At 45.3% G+C, this 22,858-nt stretch overlaps 3 protein-coding genes across 6 annotated transcripts in view; 1 reads left to right on the top strand and 2 right to left on the bottom strand.

The window, feature by feature from the left end:
- Nucleotides 1–8,630, bottom strand: part of LOC115407611 (tubulin alpha-1A chain-like) — a 27,093-nt gene extending 18,463 nt beyond the window's left edge. The window contains exon 1 of one of the 3 annotated variants that reach the window (XM_030118022.1): nucleotides 8,625–8,630. The gene's annotated coding sequence lies outside the window, so the exon portion shown is untranslated. Of the gene's footprint in view, nucleotides 1–2,299; nucleotides 2,306–6,657; nucleotides 6,662–8,624 lie in introns of those variants that run through there. The other 2 variants (XM_030118024.1, XM_030118023.1) reach the window with 2 other exon arrangements.
- On the top strand, nucleotides 6,685–22,722 carry LOC115407610 (tubulin alpha-1B chain-like). Of its 2 annotated transcripts, XM_030118020.1 has the most exons (6): nucleotides 6,685–6,689; nucleotides 19,338–19,350; nucleotides 19,881–19,887; nucleotides 21,027–21,249; nucleotides 21,335–21,483; nucleotides 21,588–22,722. In XM_030118020.1, exons 3-6 carry the CDS (start codon nucleotides 19,885–19,887, stop codon nucleotides 22,566–22,568), a joined length of 1,356 nt encoding a protein of 451 aa, XP_029973880.1. In that variant the 5' UTR covers nucleotides 6,685–6,689; nucleotides 19,338–19,350; nucleotides 19,881–19,884; the 3' UTR covers nucleotides 22,569–22,722. The 2 variants fall into 2 exon arrangements, with proteins under 2 accessions (XP_029973880.1, XP_029973881.1); XM_030118021.1 differs by lacking the exons at nucleotides 6,685–6,689; nucleotides 19,338–19,350; nucleotides 19,881–19,887 and adding an exon at nucleotides 7,861–7,934.
- On the bottom strand, nucleotides 11,120–13,808 carry LOC115407613 (tubulin alpha-1A chain). Its single transcript, XM_030118025.1, has 4 exons — nucleotides 13,685–13,808; nucleotides 12,581–12,803; nucleotides 12,347–12,495; nucleotides 11,120–12,240 (listed from the first exon to the last, which is right to left on the bottom strand). Exons 1-4 carry the CDS (start codon nucleotides 13,685–13,687, stop codon nucleotides 11,260–11,262), a joined length of 1,356 nt encoding a protein of 451 aa, XP_029973885.1. The 5' UTR covers nucleotides 13,688–13,808; the 3' UTR covers nucleotides 11,120–11,259.
- Nucleotides 22,723–22,858: the final 136 nt, after the last annotated feature.

Consider the following 22,858-nt stretch of genomic DNA (forward strand, 5'->3'; position numbering starts at 1 on the left):
AAAGGCAAGATGGTGACCTTCCCTCCTCACAGCGGAATGGAACCCGACCTGGTCGGGCATTACCTCCGTCCCACCTCACAAGGACGCTCATGAGACCCCTCCCCAGAGCAGGGAGGGGAGGACTCAGATAGCTTTCTGATTGGTCGAGCGACCGTCATTCAAAAGGCCGAAACCCCGCCTATACCAGCAGTGTTTTTTGGAATTTCTGTCCAGCAAGACGTCGACCGCGTCTTCCCGTGGATCGCAGTAGACAGCGGAGTAGACGGCGACGCAGGACCGCAGCCGTCTATCCTCCTCCCCTCGTAGCCGACTGAGGAGATCCGAAATGGGACTGGATCTCTTCTGTTCTTCACGGGAAAACCCAAGAGAGCCACCAAAGTGCGACTGGATGCAGTCGAGACCGAGATCAAGATGACGGCTTTTATCCCCTCACCGAAACCACCATACTTCACCGCCTGAACCGCACAGAGCTATGGCAGCAGCTCTGTCTTCTTCCCCTGCCTTCCCAAATGTTCTTTTGACAGGTGGACAGTTATCATCAGACATTATCCTGCGCCCCCTAGTGGGTGTATGGAAAAATATAGCATTCAAATATAGTGAGGGACATGAGGTGGCGGCGGCAGCAGTTAGATGAGGGCGCTCGTCTCAGGCTCATCTGGGGCACATAACAAGCCTCGGCCGGGACTGCTGAAAGACTTAGTAAAATTTCAAGGACAATGCAAATAGCATGAAGGAAAATAATGTGCACCTTGCAGTCCACCAGCGTCCACACAACTAAGTCACAAAACTTTGCAGCCATCACAAACATTTTAGTCTGTGTCTGGCTGTCGTATTTGTGTCTTCTTCAAGACAAAATGCCCGTCACTGAAGTCCAGACAAAAGTTTGTCCTGACAAGCCTGTAGCGCCGTGTTTCTGCAATGCTTTGATGGACATTTCACATCCAGGCAGCCTTTTTTGCAACAGGAACAGTGAGTGAACCGATCCGGGGATGCCCCAACCGGGTCTGAACAGGGTCCAGCATGTCTCGGTACGGTCCGTCACCTTTCTGTTTGCGTCAGTCCATTTTTCCTCGATTTTAATTCTGTCTAGTCGCAGCACGGTACGTGATCATGCGCTGTAAATGGTGTAAGTGTGAAAGTTGTCCCGTAAAGCCCACAATGCATTGCGAGATATCATGTGACCTTTCAAGCCCTATTGTCACAATATCTATAATATAATAATATAATATAGTACCTGCTGTCCATCTGCACATGCTTGAACTGCAAGCTCCAGTCAAGTTTTCCAAAGAGCAAAACTTTCTTTGTCCTTACCATCTCCGAGAAAACATGGTGGCAACTCCACTCGGTAGTGAACTACAGTCTTTGATGTGTCCAGTGGTGTTCCGGACTCACACAGAGCTGCTGCGGCAGCTCATACTCTCTTTTCACCGCAGGAGGTGGGTGTCTGGGCAGGCCGTGTTTCCACCAGATGCGACATTAATTTTTTTTGCGCAATGAGATTACATACAAAGTCAATGTAATTGACGCAAATGTCGCTCAGTCTTGTGCGGGGCGAGCATTTCCAGTGAAAATTTGCGCGATGGTCGACACGCGCTGCCACCTGCCGCCACTCCCCACCCAATAATCGCCGCCTGCCACTTCATCGCTGGACGCTCACCGCTTGAGTTGAAATAACTGAACTTTTCCAGCGAATTCACGCCAGGACAGCCTATCAGCGTGGAGGTCGTCACGGACGTGCTGACGCGCATGCAGGGCTCCGACCATACAAAACACCTGTTGGCGTGATGTCGCGGCGAGCAGCATGCGGCGCGCACGATTTCATTTGTTCACCACTTCTGGTAGAAACACAGCGTCAGCCTGAAGCAGCGCTGGAACCAGCCGTCATCCAGGCGCAGCTCCTGCAGAGGACGATGGAACTCACCGAGCTCCTACCGCCTCTGTAGGGTAGCATACATCCCGAAGCGATGCCGGCACCTCGCCATCAACCAAAGCTGACTTCTCCATGCCAAATACAGAGCAGCGATTGTGGTAATCGGACCAATCTCAATCTCAATCTTTATTTGTAAAAGCACTTTTCATATTCATAAAAACAACGCAAAGTGCTGAACAGTAAATACAGTCAAAAAAAACAAGAACAAAAACTGCACCATCGATCAGTATGCGCGCACACACACACACACACACACACACACACACACACACACACACACACACACACACAGATACAGACAGCCGGGTGCACACAGGACTGTGGGACAAACATCAGAAGAATCCTGCCCACTGATGCTGTGCAGGAAACGGCGATGAGAAGGGTTGTGATGTTTCTGCAGGATGCTTTGTTTTGCATATTTGTACCAGCTATAAAACTTGAGTGTCTAGCGTGGCACAATTTCATTTGTCGCATGAATGCAGTCGCGTTCGGTGGAAATACGGAGTTAGAAGTGTGATAGTTTTAAGCTAGTGCTGTCGCGCCACGTACCTCTGGGTCCAGCTAGTGGCAGGCCTAGCGTTTGTTATCTCCATTCCTTTCCTTTCCTTTTCTTTAGGTGGGTGTGTGCTTCTGGTGAGTGAGGTGTGGACTGGTGTAGGGAAACAGCTGATTGCCCGAGTGCGTTCACCTGCAGTGGGGCGTGCTCTTCACCAAACAATTCGTCACCATATAAAGCTGGCTCAGACCACAGTGCAGCGTCGGACTGTAATACTACCAAAAGTCAGTTGAACCTGTGTTGCTCTGCTCTAACCAGCTTGTCCTCTGCAACCTTCAGGAATCACCATGCCCCACCCATTCCTGGATGACGCCCTCTGCTTCGCTCTGACTCTGCTGGAAAAGTCCCTTGGACCTCACCCCTCTGGGCTGCTGCGCCAGCATTTCCGTCCAGTCTCTCCACTGGCTGAGCATCCACTATCCCACTTCCTTTATGCTTCCTTCTCAATAAGCTCTGTCCCTTGCTGGGTGTTTTCAGTTTAGTTATTAGAGCCTGGGTTCCCTTCTGTCCTGGTTTGGTTTTGGCTGGTTAGGTTTATGCTTGTTCATGTTCACAGCTTGTCAGTTAGGCCTGGAGTTTGTTTCTGTTCTTGAGAAGCTATGCTGTATATTTTTGGAGTAACTGGATTGGTCTGGTTTTTCTATTGGTTCTTTCTGTAAATAAAATTGTTTGAAGAAAGTACTGATCTGCTGTGTCTCTGTCTACGTCTGAGTCTGAACCTTGACATGTGCTTCTTCATTCGAGAACGGAAGCTGAAGTTTTGTTAATTTTACATGTGTGACTCTGATACTTTCTCTAGCGCCCGCCTGCGAGCTCGTGGTTTCTTCACCACCTCCAACTCGCCAGAACATGGTTAAGGCTGCATCTTTCGTGCGTGTGGGGTAAGAAAAGTAACATGCTCTTCTCCTTCATTCAAACTAACCAAAATGCGGTACCTTCCAAAGAGGCGCATGGACCTCTCGTTGGGAGCGCAGGCGTGAGATGTCGGTGGACACACGTGTGCCCCGCCCCCCTTCTTTTTCCTTCATTTTCTTGCTGCTTCTGTTCTCTAAAGCGGAAGCAAGAGGGGGGGCCGAAACACGCTTTCTCTCTCCTCCTCTTGCGCTCTTTCTCTCTCTCACACACGCACACAAACGATCATCCCCTCCACTCGCATGTGTGGTGCTTTGAGCAGGACACACTCCTCCTCCCAAGTTGTCTCTTGACCACACACAAACCCACACTGATGGTTTGCATGCTTCGAATCTGTTCATATTTATTAGATGTGTTGATTAGGAATAGACATTTTTAATAAACACTCATTAACTAAACTGGACGATGCATGGTGGTTTTTGGTTGTGATTGTGGTAAGTCTGTGACGGCTCAGTGCTCGATCTCTTGCTTCTGTGATTTAACAGCTGTTTATTCGACAGATTAACAACCAGCCAAAATGGCTTTGCCCCTTTTGAGACTGAACATTGGTAATTGTCCTCTTCGAGGTGGTGTCCCGGCATTATTAAACAAACAAGATTATTCGTCCAAACCCTAGGATTGGCATTAACATGGTAATAGTTTATTTTTGGTGCAAAGGAAAAGTCATTTTGTGTGAAATAAAAGATTTTCTGGGGCTAATTCTGAAACCCAGAAGAGAAAACGCTCTGTTTCACTGAAAATCCCGCCTCTCCCCCTGTGGACTTTGACTGACAGCGTACTTCAACCAATCAGCGCTTCGTTAGCGTCTCTAAGGGTTAGCTTTAGCTCTTTAGCTCTAGCTTCTCTACACGGAAATACACGCGAAAACATCTTTTCCTGTTAGAAACTCACCAAGCGCAGACCCTTCAGACTCTTGCTCTTGCTTGACTGTTGCTTTCAGACGATGGTTAAAGTTTATCTCCGTAATCAGAGTTAGAAAAAAGCGGCAACGCTGATTGCCGAGGGCCTGCGGGAGGGGGGCTCAGGGGAGCCATCTTCTCCGTGTGACGTGAACGTGGGAAAACAGAGCGTTTTCACGGGTGCGGGAGGGGCTGCCTCTCTGAGCAGCACAACAAGGAGGAAATGTCAAACATGCAGGCACGAAGGAAAAAAACGCTTTGGGGGTGTTTTTGGTGAGTACATAACTATATAACAAGGTTAAAACATACAAAAAGTGAATTTTGCATGATACAGCCCCTTTAATGCATAATTCACTACTTCCCTCAGCTCATTTTCTGTAATTTACCCATTTCCAGTAATTGGTCATTTGTGACATTAATAACACCGTGTTAATGATTTAATGGTTAAACTAGAATTTGGCACTCAGAGAGCGCAGGCCTCTGCCACAGGTGAAATCAGTCACCAACAACAATAAGAACACCATATATAAATATCAGTAAACAGATGTAAACAAACCCTGTCCAGTGTTTCCTGCAGGATAACAGTTTGGCCACGGAGGAATGTGTGTCGGCCCGGGGGCAGCAGACGACGACGACGACGAGCGTTGCCGAGAGTTGCCGAGGGGGGCGCAAAAGCGCGCCGCTGCTGCTCCGCTGCTGCTCCGCTGTGCACAACTGCTAATTAGCCGCAAACGAGGCACTGCTTTTTTTTTTTTTTTTCCCTGTCCTTGTCCGGGCGCGGCCCTCTGCTGGATAGATACAGTACTACACCGGTCAAATGAAAGTCGTCACCCTGCGTTCACACCGGACGCGTCGTAAGCGTCGTGAGCGGCGCTTTTCTATGCAAAGTCTATGGTGGACGAGCGGCGGGGGCGGGGGCGGCGGGCGGGGGCGGCGGGCGAGGCGGCGCGTCCAGAGCGTCGCTTTTCGAGCGTTTCGAGCGTCAACGCCCACGACACGCGTCCCCGGCATCAGGAGCGTCGTGAGCGTCGCTTTTTGGAAGTTGGGAAAACTGAACTTTCGATGCGCTGCTGCTGGGCGTCAACCAATCAGAGACGATCCCTCCGGTGCTACGTCACTACGAGTGATCCGAGGACTGATGCGGGCCGGCCAGTGTTGCCAACTTGACGACTTTCTCGCTAAATCTGGTGACTTTCCAAAGCCTCTTGGCGACTTTTTTTTGTCAAAAGCGACTAGTGACAAATCTAGCGACCTTTTCTGGTGCTCCGGAGACGTGACGGGACGTCTCATTGCTGTCGCCCATGAGCAGGTGGTGCTGCCGTGAGCCCCTCCACCGTCCCAAAGCACTCACAAGTGGTCAGTCTCAGCAGCGGTCCCCGCAGTCAGAGCAGAGAGGAGCAGAGCAGCCAATAGCGACTTTTCCGACGACGACGCGGTCTCGCTTTATTTAACAAATAAAGCCAAGCCACTCTCCTGATGCGATCCGCCATAGCGGGAAACAGAAATCAGCCTCCCCCGCGCCAATAAACTGACGCGCGTCAAAAGTGTCGCAAGCATCACGAGCTTTGTGACCACCTGGTGTCAAGCGTCGTGCTTGAAGCGTCACAAGTGTCAGCTTCGAGGCGTCCCAAGCGTCGACGACGCCCACGACGCATCCGGTGTGAACGCACCATAACGTAACTCAGCAATAAAAACAACAACACAATGACGGATATGCAGAGATGCATAGCAAAGGAAACTAACAGTCCAACATAGGGTGAAATCACTTACAGACGAAGCTCTGATCAAGTTTTGAAGAGAAGCCAGCTTGTGGCGATTTTGTCGTGCTGTTTCGTCCGTGAGACAGGTCCGACTAGGAACTAAAACTGAAGTTCCTCTGGGCGGTACACCCTATCAGTCAATGATAAAGAATCCTTTAAAAAATTTGTGATGATCTGGATCATCACCAAAATTTAATGGATTCTAAGTTAGCCCAAGACCCACCTTTCCACAAAGTTTCATTGCAATCCGTCCATTACTTTTTGCATGATCTTGCTAACAAACCAACCAACAAACCAACCAACCAACAAACCGACATAATTACATAACCTCCTGGCGGAGGTAATAACTCTGTGATGTACTCATTCCCAAACATCTGATTTTCTGACATTAATGAATAATAGTTTAGAGTTTGTGATCGCCTCCAATGTTATTAACCTTTCTGACTGCCCGCACACAACGCGCACAGGAGCGCAGCGTGCCCACTCCGTTCTATTTTTCACGCGAGCCGCGAGCGCCCAGAGCGCCTTGGCAACGCACGCGTGCACTGAACCAGGGCCAGTGCACGCCATTGAAATGTACGCGCAGGGGGCTGGTAGAACGGCGAAGGGATTTGATAGGTTTCTTAAGAGTGGTCCGCGCCTTACGATTGGTCGGAGTTTTTACCGTCCTTTGGCCGCTACAGTTGTCAGATTTTTTCCTCACCTTTTTCCGTACACATAATGTATTAACTTCTCCCAGGGGGCAAGGAGCATTTCACTCAGTATGACAAAAAGTGCTTTTGGACGACATCGTCTACCCTAGCTTTAATTACTTACAGTAATCTATTCTTTAGTAATTTAATATGAATTACCAAACGTAAACGCCAACACAGACAGTGGATGTTTAGTCAAACATTTTAATAAGACTTCTATAAATTGTCTTTAATTTTGTTCAGTGTATTTTTGATTTTCTCCAGCTTGGTCACTACTGCAGCCGCAAAATGGCAGATTTATGTTTTCTTTGCAGGATCTCTGCAGTGATGATGGCCGGTCTCGGACCAGCAGCACCGGGAACAGATGACACGCACCACCATCGGTGACCTGAGTCCAGGGTCTACCCTGTCCGGGGTCCTGCTCGGCATCGTGTCCGGTACTGGGTGTGTTTGTCCGGTGGGACCGTCAACGCTGTGGCAAGGAGACCTGGCCGTGGTGCCACTGATGTCTGGCTCTGAGACATTATTAAATGAAACAATAAAAATCTGACCTGAATAACGTTTGTCAGCCTCATTATTTGTAATATCATCAAGTTAAATTAACGGATCTATAATCTGTTCAAACCTCAGCCAGTTTCCGGTCGTCCACGGTGATGCTATTCACCGCTGCCGTGATCTTCCTCCAGAGAGCGTTTTTCTATTCTCCTTTAATTCCGGTTTTTATTCTTCCAAAGAGCTCATGCTGATTTACCTCAACCTCAGACCGGAAAGGATCGATTTCAAGCTCAGAAACATTTCTTTTTTTTAGCCAAAATCGCTCCACGCGAGCCCCGTCGTACGATGTGCTCACCACTCAGATTTACGACCGTTTGAAAGATCGTTTGATAAATGAGGGCCGGACCGGAGACCGGAGATGACCGGAGAGTGTCTGGACTTGGGTGGGGCCTGGAGGCAGGGCTTGTGTTGATGCAGTGGCTCAGCCAATAGGAAGCAGGAACATTTAACTGACAGAGAAGTAACCACTAGTGGTGCAGAAGCAACTGGCGCCGCGCTTGACGTGTATAAATACCCACATCCATCCTCCAGTGCACCATCATCTCTTACATCAATCACATACTAATTGAATTGTAAGACTTCCAGTCGAGCTGCTTCAGACTTTTAGTGCAACCTCAACACAGCAAAATGGTAAGAACTATTTTCAAAACTCTTCGTAAAGGTCTTGTCTGAGAAGGAGACGTGGTGTGTGATTTTAAGGGATGAAAAAGAGGGAGGGGCTATCAGTGTAAAATGTGAATTAGGAGCTTGATTTTTACAAAATGAGACTTTACATGTGTGAAATGAGCATTTTTAGTGTTGATCATAACTTTTAACCCGTGGGCTGGTGTTCGGCAGTGTTTTGGTGCGCTCTGGATGGGTACATGGCGGGCTGACCGAACAAAAGAGAGTTTCAGGAGATTGAAATGTGGACTGAATGAGTAATGCCGGCATCAGTCCAATTCACTGACTCCGTTGTATTATATCCTCTCTTCTACCCTCTCCTTTGTGAGATTCGACATGGTGGTAAACTGCAACTACAATTTGCTGAAGTTTCTGGAAGTTGGACGCTCGTAAGTGATACTGATTTCCCCCTCCACCCCAAGAAACTCTATCCGTGGTGAAATGGGATAAAATGCACTGTCAGCGTGATGGAACACATTAATAATGGATGGCCGTAATGGATACTTCTGAGTTACTAATGGGCAGCTAGCCGGGGCCAGCGCATTTTTATGTAATTCATTCCCTACAATGACACCAAACTTTACTTCTAACGGTTAACGTGGAGTGACGTAATAGGTTGCTGGGGTGAAAGGGTGGTCATATAGCAACGCAGTGCACCGGGAAGAGAAGACATTCTCCGTTCTCCGATTGTTTTAGATTATTCTTATGTTATTTGTGTTGTGCTTTAATTGTTTGTTGTCTGTCTGTTTCTTAAAATGGAACATGAATAAACAGATTGTGGACAAAGACGTTCTCCGTTAGTTCCGGACGTCGTAGATACGCTTTTGATAAATCAAATTAGACTTTTTTAAAACACAACTTTTCTGTATGCATTTTGTTTTTATTTCGTGTTTTCTTTAATTCACTTGAATTTAAAAAGTAAATGTATACAGCTAAATAAACCCTGCTAATTTCCACAGCGTGAGTGCATCTCCATCCATGTTGGTCGGGCCGGTGTTCAGATTGGCAATGCATGCTGGGAGCTGCCTGGAGCACGGCATCCAGCCTGACGGACAGATGCCCAGTGACAAAACCATTGGAGGAGGAGACGACTCCTTCAACACCTTCTTCAGTGAGACTGGAGCTGGAAAGCACGTGCCCAGAGCAGTTTTTGTAGATCTGGAGTCCACTGTGATCGGTAAGTTGTGGTTGAAAATCTTTGACTGTTTTCTTTTTTGGTTGTATTCAAGTCATGAATGAATTTTGTTAATGTCTCCTCAGATGAGGTGCGCACTGGGACCTACCGTCACTGGCAAAGAGGATGCTGCCAACAACTACGCCCGTGGACACTACACCATCGGCAAAGAGATCATTGACCTGCTTCTGGACAGGATCCGCAAACTGGTGGGTTAATTTATAGAACATTCCTGCCCCCAAGTGGCGAAGCCAGGTAAAGCCATGAGTACAGTTTACAGATCCACGTTGGTTAAATCAAAAGATGAAGATCATACAGGAACTAATGCAAGTCAAGACATGTGGGTTTTTTTATTTATTTTTAAGACAAAAAAATCTAAATACTTGAAAATATTTCAACTAAAGGCAAGCAATACTACTTCTCATAAAAGTTTGAATGAAGGTTGAGTGAACAAACTTCATTTGACTGTATGGCACAAATCATTGAATCAATGAGTAAATATCTGTCAATGTTCTGACAAGAGTACATTTGTACAACTGTAATTCTTATAAGATTGGTACAATATTTAAATTCTGAAAAAAACAGAATGCAGTGACAACTAAATTATCCACATGTTCACAACAGCAACAACAATAATAATTATCATAAGCAATGTTACCATTGCATAAAATCTTTTAAGTTTAACACTGGAAGGTTATTTTCCAAGAGATGGTTAACATGATGGCTAAAAAAAAAAAAAAAAAAAGCTGCTAAAGAGAAGAGTCGCTCAAAAATAAAGATAGGGGAAAAGAATGCATCGACAATAGACTGAGTTTGTAGGAGAGAATATTAAAGAAACTATTTTGAGGAACATTGACCTGAAAATACCCAGCCTTGGGAAAAGGACTGCGTAATAATGAAAGATAGATATATGTGAAAATGAAAACGTGTGTGAAAGCTGAGTAATGAATGTGACTCTGTGTTCTCGGTCAGTACATAGAGTAACCCTCCAGGCTTGACTATAGTTTTTCTCTTATTTTTATTCATCTCAATTCACAGTTCAGTGGACTTTAATTGCATTTCATTGAGTCTTGACATGTTAAGAAGTTGGGATGGGGATGGGGGTTCAAAGGTGGTAAAGGATGACAGGGTGGGAGTGGATCGGAGGAGGGGAGGAGTGAGATATTGGAACCAAAGTGGTGGTGGACTTTGATTAAATCAAAAGCGGAGGGGTGCAGGTGTCAGTGGAGTACAGGTGGGAGAGCAGAGAGTCAGGGGGTTGTAATGATATGGAAAAGAGTGTCTTGATGTTACCTGTATTGGTGCAGATGAGTCCAGAGTAGCATTGAGATTTTGCATAAGAAATGGAGTCCTGACAAAGAGATAGGTGAGCGGTGTAGATGTCTTTGTGAAGATTGAGACCAGATTTCCTGCAGAGTCTTTCAATGTATTGGTTTTTGGATTTCAGTGCACGGAGGTCAGAGGTGAACCAGGGAGCAGACCGAGTAAAGAAAACTGCGGGAATTGACAGGAGTTGGTTGAGGACATTCGAATGGACTGACGTGGAGATAGAGAGACTGATGGTGACAATGAATGGGACAAGAAAATGATCTGTTATTCTGGAGCTGATCTGTGGTATAGTTACAAGGGCAGAGCAGCAGATCAAATCCAGGGAGTGGCCTTTTATGTTTGTGGAAATCTGAATGTTGTTGTCAGCCAAAACTGTCCAGTAGTGAAGAGAAGAGCACTATTGTTCATATTTTAAATCCCCTAGCAGAATTACATTGCTGGACTGCTGTGAACGATAATCTATGTGCACTGTAAAGACTTTTTTTTTTTTTTTTTTTGAGAATTCTCACATTTCACATTCAATGAGCGCATGTTGATACAACGCAATGAAACGATGACACACACAGCACTTATTTTGCAGGAAATTTATTTCGAACAGATCCAAAGAGTACAGGATTTGACAAAGCTTTTCTGGAATGTTTTCAATCAATCTGATAACCTTTTCAAATGGCGCTGAACTTCCATTTTAACACAAATCTACCAGTGAAGAGTAAACTCAAAGCTACAACTGCTTAAATTGCTTTCTGAACCGTTTAACTGGTAATTTGCAGTTTAGTGCCTTCATGTATTTTAATACTCTTCTCCTTCCTCCTCTCCATCACCTTCAACAGAGTCAACACCGACCTCCTCATAATCCTTCTCCAGAGCGGCCATGTCCTCTCTGGCCTCGGAGAACTCTCCCTCCTCCATACCCTCACCCACGTACCAGTGCACAAAGGCACGCTTGGCGTACATCAGGTCAAACTTGTGGTCAAGCCGAGCCCAGGCCTCTGCAATGGCAGTGGTGTTGCTCAGCATGCACACAGCCCTCTGCACCTTAGCCAGATCGCCACCAGGAACCACAGTGGGGGGCTGGTAGTTGATGCCCACCTTGAAACCAGTTGGGCACCAGTCCACAAACTGGATGGTGCGTTTGGTTTTGATGGTGGCGATGGCGGCGTTCACATCTTTGGGCACCACGTCTCCACGGTACAACAGGCAGCAAGCCATGTATTTGCCGTGGCGGGGGTCGCATTTCACCATCTGATTGGCTGGCTCGAAGCAGGCATTGGTGATCTCAGCCACTGAGAGCTGCTCATGATAAGCTTTCTCAGCGGAGATGACAGGGGCGTAGGTGGCCAGAGGGAAGTGGATACGAGGATATGGCACCAAGTTGGTCTGGAACTCAGTCAGATCAACATTGAGGGCACCATCAAAACGAAGGGAAGCGGTGATGGAGGACACAATCTGACCGATCAGCCTGTTCAGGTTGGTGTAGGTGGGGCGCTCAATGTCGAGGTTCCTACGGCAGATGTCATAGATGGCCTCGTTATCCACCATGAAGGCACAGTCGGAGTGCTCCAGGGTGGTGTGGGTGGTCAGGATGGAGTTGTAGGGCTCCACCACAGCAGTGGACACCTGGGGAGCTGGGTAGATGGAGAACTCCAGCTTGGACTTCTTTCCGTAGTCGACAGACAGACGCTCCATCAGCAGGGAGGTGAAGCCGGAGCCGGTGCCACCACCGAAGCTGTGGAAGACCAGGAAGCCCTGGAGACCAGTGCACTGGTCAGCCTGAGAACACACAGGGAGGGGACAGGAGAAAAAAAATGTGACGTTAGGTTCCTGAATTACATATTTTGAAGAGAAATTTGAACAACAGAACTCTGAATTAACCTACCAGTTTGCGGATCCTGTCCAGAACCAGGTCAATGATCTCTTTGCCGATGGTGTAGTGTCCACGGGCGTAGTTATTGGCAGCATCCTCTTTGCCAGTGATCAGCTGCTCAGGGTGGAACAGCTGACGATAGGTCCCAGTGCGCACCTCATCTGAGGAGACATTAACAAAATTCATTAATGACTTGAATACAATTAAAAAGGAAAACAAAGTCAAAGATTTTCAACCACAACTTACCGATCACAGTCGGCTCCAGATCTACAAAAACTGCTCTGGGCACGTGCTTTCCAGCTCCAGTCTCACTGAAGAAGGTGTTGAAGGAGTCGTCTCCTCCTCCAATGGTTTTGTCACTGGGCATCTGTCCGTCCGGCTGGATGCCATGCTCCAGGCAATACAACTCCCAGCATGCATTGCCAATCTGCACACCGGCCTGACCAACGTGGATGGAGATGCACTCACGCTGTGGAAAGAAAAAGGGTTAATTTAGCTGTATAATCTACTTTTTAAATTCAAGTGAAATGAGGAAAACAAGAGAATTAAAACAAGCTTTAAAAAGGTGCATACAGAAACAGAAAACTTATTTTTCATAAAAGTTTAATTTGATTTATCAAAAGCGTGTCTACGACGTCCGGAACTAACGGAGTGCTTCTCCTCCTGGTTCACTGCGTTGCTATGACCACCCTTTCACCCCAGCAACCGATGACGTCACTCCACGTTAATCGTTAAAGTAAAGTTGGGTGTCTTGTAGAGAATGAAAATGCGCTGGCTCTGACGAGCTGCCCATTATCTGGATTAGTAACTCAGAAGTATCCATTACGGCCATGCATTATTAATGTGTTCCATCACGCTGACAGGGCACTTCATCCCATTTCACCACGGATAGAGTTTCTTGGGGTGGAGGGGAAAATCAATACTGCTTCCGAGCATCCACCCTCCACAAACTTCAACGAATCATAGTTGCAATTAACCACCACGCCGTCTCTCACAAAGGAGAGGGTAGAAGAAAGGATATAATACAACGGAGTTTGTGAATTGGACAGATGCCGGCATTACTCATTCAGTCCACATTTCAATCCCCTGAAACCCTCTTTTGTTCAGTCGGCCCGCCACGTACCCAGCCAGAGCGCGCCAAAACACCCCCGGACACCAGCCCACGGGCTAAAACTTATGATCAACACTAAAAATGCTCATTTAACACATGTAAAGTCTCATTTTATAAGAATCAAGCTCCTCATCACATTTTACACTGATAGCCCCTCCCTCTTTTTCATCCCTTAAAATCACACACCACGGCTCCTCTTCAGATAAGACCTTTACAAAGAGTTTTGAAACAGTTCTTACCATTTTGTTCTGTTGGGGTCGCGCTAAAGGTTTGAAGCAGCTCGACTGGAAGTCTTACAATTCGACTGTTATGGGGTCGATGTAAGAGATAATGGCGCACTGGAGGATGGATGTGGGTATTTATACACGCCAAGCGAGGCGCCGGTTGCTTCTGTGGCGCTATTGGTCACTTTCTCTGTCAGTCAAACATTCCCGCTTCCTATTGGCTGAGCCGCTGCGTCGACACAAGCCCCGCCTCCAGGCCCCACCCATGTCCAGACACTCTCCGGTCATTGTGCTCTCACTGCGCTGCAAGCATGGCGCCGCCCGGTTGTAACGAAAATGCTGCGTAATATTGATGCGTGGTGGTCCCAGACAGGCCCGGTCTGAGCATCTGGCTGTGTGCACTTGCACATTTTCAAACAACTGAATATATAAATACATAACGATAGAATATTGCACTGTCTGCCTGTAAGGATCTGGATTTTTTTGTGTTTAAAAATTAGTCAACTGACCTTTACACAAATGCAGGATTTAATTATTTACAGCAGGATTTAATTTTAAACAGTCCGCACTGCAGTTTTACTGTGATGTGGCAGTGCTTCCAAATGTTCAAAGGGAAATATGCATTTACATTTCAAGTGAAATTATAGGATAAATCCTGTATGCAGAATGAGTTGCAAAAATATCAAAATGTATTTAGATTATTCTATATTCAGTAAACCTCTGCTGTGACTTCTGAAGGCCTCCATGAAGCCTGAGAGATAAAATAATCCTGGAGAGGCACAAGGTGGTTCTCTCCTTTCTTTAAGAGTCATTTTTTAGAAGGAAAGAAAAATATTTATGTATTCTGTGCAGCAGAAAAGCGGTGGGTTTTGTTTCCATTGTTTAGGCATTTTCTCCTTGTAAAAGAGGTCAAGCTGCCTCGTCATACATGAGGGACATGTAGGCCACAGACACCCAAGCCCCTGCCCCCATCCCATCCCATCCCAAGATTTAACGGTTGCCAGGAAATGAATAAAGGAGTTGCCTGGATACAGCCTGGTATCCGCACAGACAGCCTTTATCTGGTGGTCATGTGACCCCGGCTTAAATGGCAGCATTAATGGGCTGCACTGCTGCAGCTGCCTCTGTGGGGGGATTTCAGCCACCTCTTTTTCCAAATCCTTCACCCTCATCCTCATCTCTTATGTCTCCAAAGGGAAACACACTTGTTCTGGTGTGTGTGCATGTGCCCTTCTCGTAAAAAGAAAACTGCCGTTGACAAAAATAAATCATGGCATCTATGAGGCTGTGGCCTCGTAGATGCCACCTATATGCGTGGCCCTTCTTCAGTCCTTCTCAGGAGAGTGTTGCGTGTGAGAGCTCTGTTAGTAGCTTTCTTAAACATTTACCTTTCTTGCAGAAAAGGTCATAAATTGTTCTCCATGAATCTCCTAAAGCTCCTTGGTTGCTAACAACATGGGGAACTCTATGACAACAGTTGTCCCAGTGATGGTAATGATACCTCCGTGAATGAGGAGCTGCTTAAACTCACCCACGTTTTGAGACAGAAGCTTAAATGGATATTTATAAAGCCCACAGTTAAACATCATTTACACTGGTTATAACATCTGCACTTATTTTACGTATTCATTTCCTTGTGTTTCTGTATCCACTAAATTTGTTATTTAATTAGTTTTTTTCCATATTACAGAATTGCCAGGGCCAAGCACAGGAGCCGGTTAAAAAAAAAGAGCTGTAACTGACACAAAATAAGAAAGGAACCTTACAATACTACAAGAGGACAACAACTTCCCTACAAGGAAAAGTAAAATAACATCATAAGGAGGTAAAATGACCACAGAAAAGCTTAAAATTGTCACTGATAAAAAAAAAACACACTTTGTGAAAGTGAGACACCACAATCACCAAGCATCTAAAATGACTAGAAAGAGCACAAAAAAAAGCATCAAAATCATCAATTGCATTTACCAAAACTTATGCAAACTATTCATGGAGAGAAATAAACAAAAAAGACACACAATGAAGAGGAAATGACACAAACAAAACAATCAGTGACATGAGGTGAAGCAAGATCACATAAAGTTGCAGACAATGGACGAAATGATTAGAAAACACTTCAATTCAAGTCAATGAAATACAAAATTCCCATGGATGGTGAAAAAAAATCATATTTTATATCTCGGAACACCATTTGTTCTGGATTTATCATCATTAATATTAGTTCGACATACCCTGATTAAAGGGGTTTTTAATTAACATATCGGATAAGATTATACTATACTTTAGACAACCTAAATTCATTCAATTGAATATTTTCAAGATTATTTCGTGTTATTTGTGATCATATTTATATACATTAAATTGTGAGTTGCTGATGCAATCATCCACACTCACAGTCACAAACAGCTCAGAACCTGCTGCCAAGATGAGAATAAACAACGCTGTTTATCGCCTTTATCTTAGAGGACAGTTTTGGGGACAGCACCTGCATGAAACAGCTCAGTAAACTGCTGCAACAGATGGAAAATACGCTCCGTCACTTTTGCTGGGTGTCGTGTTCTCCGCATGCTGGATGCAGTGCGGTCAGTTCTACGCCATGAAGGACCACTCCCATCTCTGCTGCATTCCCATCATCCCTCTCTCCCCTTGGTGAGCAGCTGCTCCGACGCTCCCTGTATCACAGCTGCTGGGGCGGAGCTGGAGGAGGAGGGAAAGGAGGAGGAGGAGGAGGAGGAGGAGTGGAGAATGTTCTGTCGAGGCTTCCTGTCTTTCTCTCTCATCCCCTGCAGTTTGTGCTAGAGTACAGCAGCCACTGAGGGCTGGCTGGAAAGCTTACATCCTCCCTGCCCTGCGGATTCAGTGATGAGAGGACCAGCAGTCCCTTATCAAGCATGGAAGCAGAGTTTAATAGCATAGATTAGAGGTCACAAGGACTCAAAAGCCTCTTTTCAAATGTTTATCATTCCTCACAAGATTTTGGAGCAAGATTTCACTCCAACAGTAGACTCTGAGAGCAGCAGTCAGTCCCAGTCAGGTTCCTCCCTGCAGCCATTATGTCATATAAACTGCAACTCGGGCAGTTTTAGTTCCTCAAAACAGGACAGAACCAGAGGAAGCTCAGCCCAGGCTCGGTGCTGCTGAGCAGCAGAGGCGTACAGAGAGACAGGCAGACACGAGGCCACGTGATCGGCCCACTGCATGACATCACTGCAGAAAATCTAGGACAAAGAGGGAGGAGAGCCGGAGAGCTGGCATGCCGGGAGTGTACCATGACAAGCCTCTGCAACATGGACGCCTGCCTATAGCTGACATCAGCTGCATCTTGTGCAGCAGAGGCATTCGGCCATTTTGCATCCCTGATAACGCATCAAGTGTACTGTTCTGCTGAGGGGGGGAAAAAAAATCACACAAGTCTTGCTGTTTTTTGAGCATGGTGCACCAGATGATGTAGGCCTTTGTCAGTTTGGAGTCTGCCACACCCAAACAATAAGCAGCAAGTCACCTCCGTGCATATTAGATCAGCTTTGATTTTTCAAATTATTTGCTAAGCAAACAGTTTAAAGCACTCACATACTTGTACAATGAAAATACAAGTTAAAAGGATTACATGAAGTAATGAAGTAATTGTATTTTTAAAGGCTTTTATACGCTTGTCTTCTGAAATAGTAAAAAAGTAATTTTGCTATTTCAGGAAATCGACTGGCTGGGTATGAACAGCATTATCAGCATCTGACTTCAACCAAAATTAAAAATCCGTATTCTCCTCAACATGTAACTTACACACACACACACACACACACACACACACACACACACACACACACACACACACACACACACACACACACACACACACACACACACACACACACTTTTTAATGCAGTATAAGAGCACATTTTGCAGTGCTGCTGCTCCTAAAGGACCACATCACTGCTCCAACATGCTCAGTTCAGATGATTGAGTGATCAAGATCAACAGAAACCTGAATCAGGGCAGCACAAAAGAGCAAGAGTGAGAAGAACCTCTTTAATTCATATGTTATTTAAACTTAGATACACAATAGCTACATTTGGGCAACCTCACCAAATATGTTATCCCTTCAAAAAACATATGCTTTATAAACAAAGGTCCTTACATTATCAGTCTTACTTTATGTACTTTACGAAAAGGTTTTAATGTGATGAATTTTCTTGGGTTACTAAATTGTAATCTATCAAAAATCCCCAGTCATCTATGAACTGAACATCATTCCAATTTTATACAATGTTTTGGATTAATATTTATTTTCAAATTTGGTTTTTAAAAAATGTAGGATCTGAACACTAATTCAAAATTCTTACTCCCTACAAAAAATACAAATCCACATTTATCATTCATTATTATTTTTTCATTTTTTCATGTGTTTTCAAAATTTCAGGGTTGCTTTAGTCAAACAAAGTCAAAACCTTTAATTGCCCATCAACACACACAGTATGATTTTCATTTCATGTTTTGTAGGAATAATTAATAATTTTGGTCATATGTAGTTTTAAAACACAAAATTAGGTCTGATCAGCATAACCAGGGTCTTATTTTATGCTATAAATGAAATCTGAAATTGCCTATGATCTAAATTACCCATAATCTACACAAAATAATATACAAAAAATTAAGCGCAGGTGATTTAAAGTGACAGTAGATTTGGGTGTATAAACAGAAAAAGTTGAACCTGTGTAGGATTTTTTTGTTTTGTCTTATCGCAGTAGGACTTCCTTTTCATTTATGAATTTGTCTATTATTTGCCTTGTTTTAGACACTGCAGGGGAATATTTTCGGCAAATAATTCCGATTGAATTTGAATACAGTATATAACACAGAAAAGGCTTTACCTGAACAGCCTCTCCAAATTCATGCTCCATAACAAATAAAAATAGACATTAAATCTCCAGGCTTATGCAACATCAATAATTCTTACATGTTGACTGATAACAGCAGGTCTCAGGTGACTTTGCTTGAATCTTGAGCATTCCAAAATGAAATCTTTTGATTTGAAGTAATGATTGTGTTCATATTTGATATGAAATAACAGAAATCTGAAAATGACTGTCAAAATTGAAAAAAATCTGAGTTCCCCTTCTATTCATGAAGTTACACAAAATACTCTTATTCAGTGTTGTGTAACATCAAGTTTTTAGGAAATACTTGTTGTCAGAAGTGCTGGGTCAAATCCCCTTACAGTTCTATCATCACCTTCTGCACCAAACACCAATTCTTTCAGAATCAGCACAATATCAGTCTTGTTACATATTGACACAATGCAAGACAGCTCATGAGAGATTGCATGTTCTCATTTGTCCAAGTAGTAGGAATAAAGAAAATCACTCAAGATAACTGGACTGGTCAAATGGCTGAGAAGACCCCTCTTTATCTTTTTAGTTGCAGGGAAATCTTGAGTTCATGAGCATTGTTGTCAAGACTACCTACACCAAGACCAAGACCAAGACTAAGACCAGGACCAAGACCAAGACCAAGACCAGGACATATCAGGCCAAAGACCAAGACAAGACCAAAACTTTAAGGGCTGAAATCAAGTCAAGACCAAAATCAGAGCATCCCAAGACAAAGACAAGACCAAGATCTTGAAAATGTTGTCTCAGGACAGGTCTGGAGGCCATAGTGGATGTGGAGTGCTACAAAACCAGTACATTAATTGATGTAAAATCAAAAAAAATGTTGCTCTGAGCAGCAGCACCAATTTCCCGCTCATCATCAGCACATGAGCCTGGATATTGACCTCAACTAAAAGCAGATTTTAATAAGATCTTTTTTTCTTTCCATATTCCTTTTGTTCCTTATCATACACACTCATTACCATACTCCACCCAAACATCAAACCCCTCCCATTCATGAATCGACAGCATTCATCTCCTTCAGGAGGACTAATTGTCCTGACATTTGGTTTCAGAAGACAAGAGGTTGGGTCTGAGCAGGAGTAGTAATCCACCTTTTTTTTTCCCTTTTTTTTTCTTTTTCTTTTTTCTTCTTTTTTGCAGGGTGCTCAGTAGCGGAGCCCCTTCCCCTGCCGGTATAAATGTGGAAGCACCGCCCTCCCATTCAGCAGTTGTTGCATCGACCCCGCCGGGTACAACACGCGACGCGAACACCCCGTTTTTAGAAAAAAAAACCTTCACGTCTTTCTCCTTCTCTTCTCCCTCTCTGAACCTCAAACAGCAACATGGTGAGTACATTTCCTCCCATATGCCTGCTCCAGACTCCTTCGTGAGGTAAAAACGCTGATTTATTAGAAGCCGAGCTCTCGGTTCTTTCTTTTTCTTTTTTTTCAATCGGGTTTCCGCGCCTGGATCCCGGGTTTTTATGTAATCTCCGTGGATGTAAACACGCGGTTTTTTAACGGTGTGCGTGTGCTCGTGAGTGAACCTGGAGCCGGTGATGTTGCGGCGGGTCGTTCTGCAGTGGAGGCTCCGTGTCATTGTGAAGAGAGAACAATGCGCTGCCTGGTGGCTTCAGCTTCGACACCAGGGACGATATATGTGTCTGTCTGAAGAAAAAAAAATACATTTTCAAACACGATTTAATCACATTTAGACCGTAATTGGGTGAAATTGTGGCACCTCACATATGCTTACCTTGTGCAAAGACAGGGAGGGGCAGGTTGGGTGGGGATGGATGGATGGATGGAGACCTCTGATTGCAGCCATCATTTTTAATTCATGAAATCTAGCAGAATATTCCATTTAAATCTCATTGATTTATAAACATGAATTGAAGCAGCACAGAGGTTCTGCTTCAAATATCACATTAAATAGATCTACGTGTTTTGTAAATATTGGTTAAATATTTCAGTTAATTCCATCCTCTCGTGATTTAATCTGAATTAAATGAACATTTCAGGGACAAAAACACACCTGAGATTTAGTTTCTCCCCCCTCTAAGCATCAACAGCAGCTGTGCATTATTAAGGCTCGATAGCAAGTGGAATATTCCAGAATGGATCCGTGCACACGCACTGGCACATGCAAATTAATTTGCATGCCTGCCTATTCTTGCAAACGAGAAGGGGGGGAGGAGGATTGTTAAGAGAGGAGAGGACAATTTGTAAAGAAAAAAGACCAAAGGAAAGAGGAGAGCATCCTGCCCCTGCGGGGGCTGTTGTCAGGCATTTTTTGTCCCTTACATTTTGTGGTGCAGGGAGGTGCCTCCTGCTGCACTACCTCTTAATCTCAGACAGGGGGAGCAAGTATTTTACCAGGCTTTGTGTCGTCAATGCTCTTGTGTGTTACGTGTGTTGAAATGAGGAAAAAAAAAAAAAGCACAGAATGCAAATTTAATGTTGATTTACTGTTTTTCTTTCCACAGCGTGAGTGCATCTCCATCCACGTTGGTCAGGCCGGTGTGCAGATTGGCAATGCATGCTGGGAGCTGTACTGCCTGGAGCATGGCATCCAGCCGGACGGACAGATGCCCAGTGACAAGACTCTGGGAGGAGGAGACGACTCCTTCAACACCTTCTTCAGTGAGACTGGAGCTGGAAAGCACGTGCCCAGAGCAGTTTTTGTAGATCTGGAGCCCACTGTGATCGGTAAGTTGTGGTTAAAAATCTTTGATTGTGTTTCCTTTTTTAATTGTATTCAAGTCATTAATGAATTTTGTTAATGTCTTCTCAGATGAGGTGCGCACTGGGACCTACCGTCAGCTGTTCCACCCTGAGCAGCTGATCACTGGCAAAGAGGATGCTGCCAACAACTACGCCCGTGGACACTACACCATCGGCAAAGAGATCATTGACCTGGTTCTGGACAGGATCCGCAAACTGGTAGGTTAATTTAGAGTATGTAGTTTAAATTTCTCTTCAAAATATGTAATTCAGGAACCTAACGTCACATTTTTTTCTCCTGTCCCCTCCCTGTGTGTTCTCAGGCTGACCAGTGCACTGGTCTTCAGGGCTTCCTGGTCTTCCACAGCTTCGGTGGTGGCACCGGCTCCGGTTTCACCTCCCTGCTGATGGAGCGTCTGTCTGTCGACTACGGAAAGAAGTCCAAGCTGGAGTTCTCCATCTACCCAGCTCCCCAGGTGTCCACTGCAGTGGTGGAGCCCTACAACTCCATCCTGACCACCCACACCACCCTGGAGCACTCCGACTGTGCCTTCATGGTGGATAACGAGGCCATCTATGACATCTGCCGTAGGAACCTCGACATTGAGCGCCCCACCTACACCAACCTGAACAGGCTGATCAGTCAGATTGTGTCCTCCATCACCGCTTCCCTTCGTTTCGACGGTGCCCTCAATGTTGATCTGACTGAGTTCCAGACCAACTTGGTGCCATATCCTCGTATCCACTTCCCTCTGGCCACCTACGCCCCTGTCATCTCTGCTGAGAAAGCTTACCACGAGCAGCTCTCAGTGGCTGAGATCACCAACGCCTGCTTCGAGCCAGCCAATCAGATGGTGAAATGCGACCCCCGCCACGGCAAATACATGGCTTGCTGCCTGCTGTTCCGTGGTGATGTGGTGCCCAAAGATGTGAACGCCGCCATCGCCACCATCAAAACCAAACGCACCATCCAGTTTGTGGACTGGTGCCCCACTGGCTTCAAGGTGGGCATCAACTACCAGCCCCCTACTGTGGTTCCTGGTGGCGATCTGGCTAAGGTGCAGAGGGCTGTGTGCATGCTGAGCAACACCACTGCCATCGCAGAGGCCTGGGCTCGGCTTGACCACAAGTTTGACCTGATGTACGCCAAGCGTGCCTTTGTGCACTGGTACGTGGGTGAGGGTATGGAGGAGGGAGAGTTCTCCGAGGCCAGAGAGGACATGGCCGCTCTGGAGAAGGATTACGAGGAGGTCGGCGTCGACTCCATTGAGGGTGAGGGAGAGGAGGAAGGAGAAGAGTATTAAAGGAACATACATGGTGTTAGCTAGCCATGAAATAATTGATTGCAATGTGTTCCCGAATGCATTTCAAACAAATGTTTTGTCATCTGGCTGTTCAGATTCAGCACCTGAAATTGTCAAGTTTGGCTATGTTCGAAATAAAATCTCTGTGATGTGATTACTTTTTGTCTTGGTTTCATTCACTCTTATTTTTTATTTTTCCTTCCTACTGATACACAGCTATAACAAAATGATCCAACAGGGAATGAATTGTGCATTTCCTTCCCTTTTATCATTTCTATGCTAATTACTCA

The sequence above is a fragment of the Salarias fasciatus genome, chromosome 20 (assembly GCF_902148845.1).
Source record: "Salarias fasciatus chromosome 20, fSalaFa1.1, whole genome shotgun sequence".
In the NCBI taxonomy this organism is placed as follows: Eukaryota; Metazoa; Chordata; class Actinopteri; order Blenniiformes; family Blenniidae; genus Salarias; species Salarias fasciatus.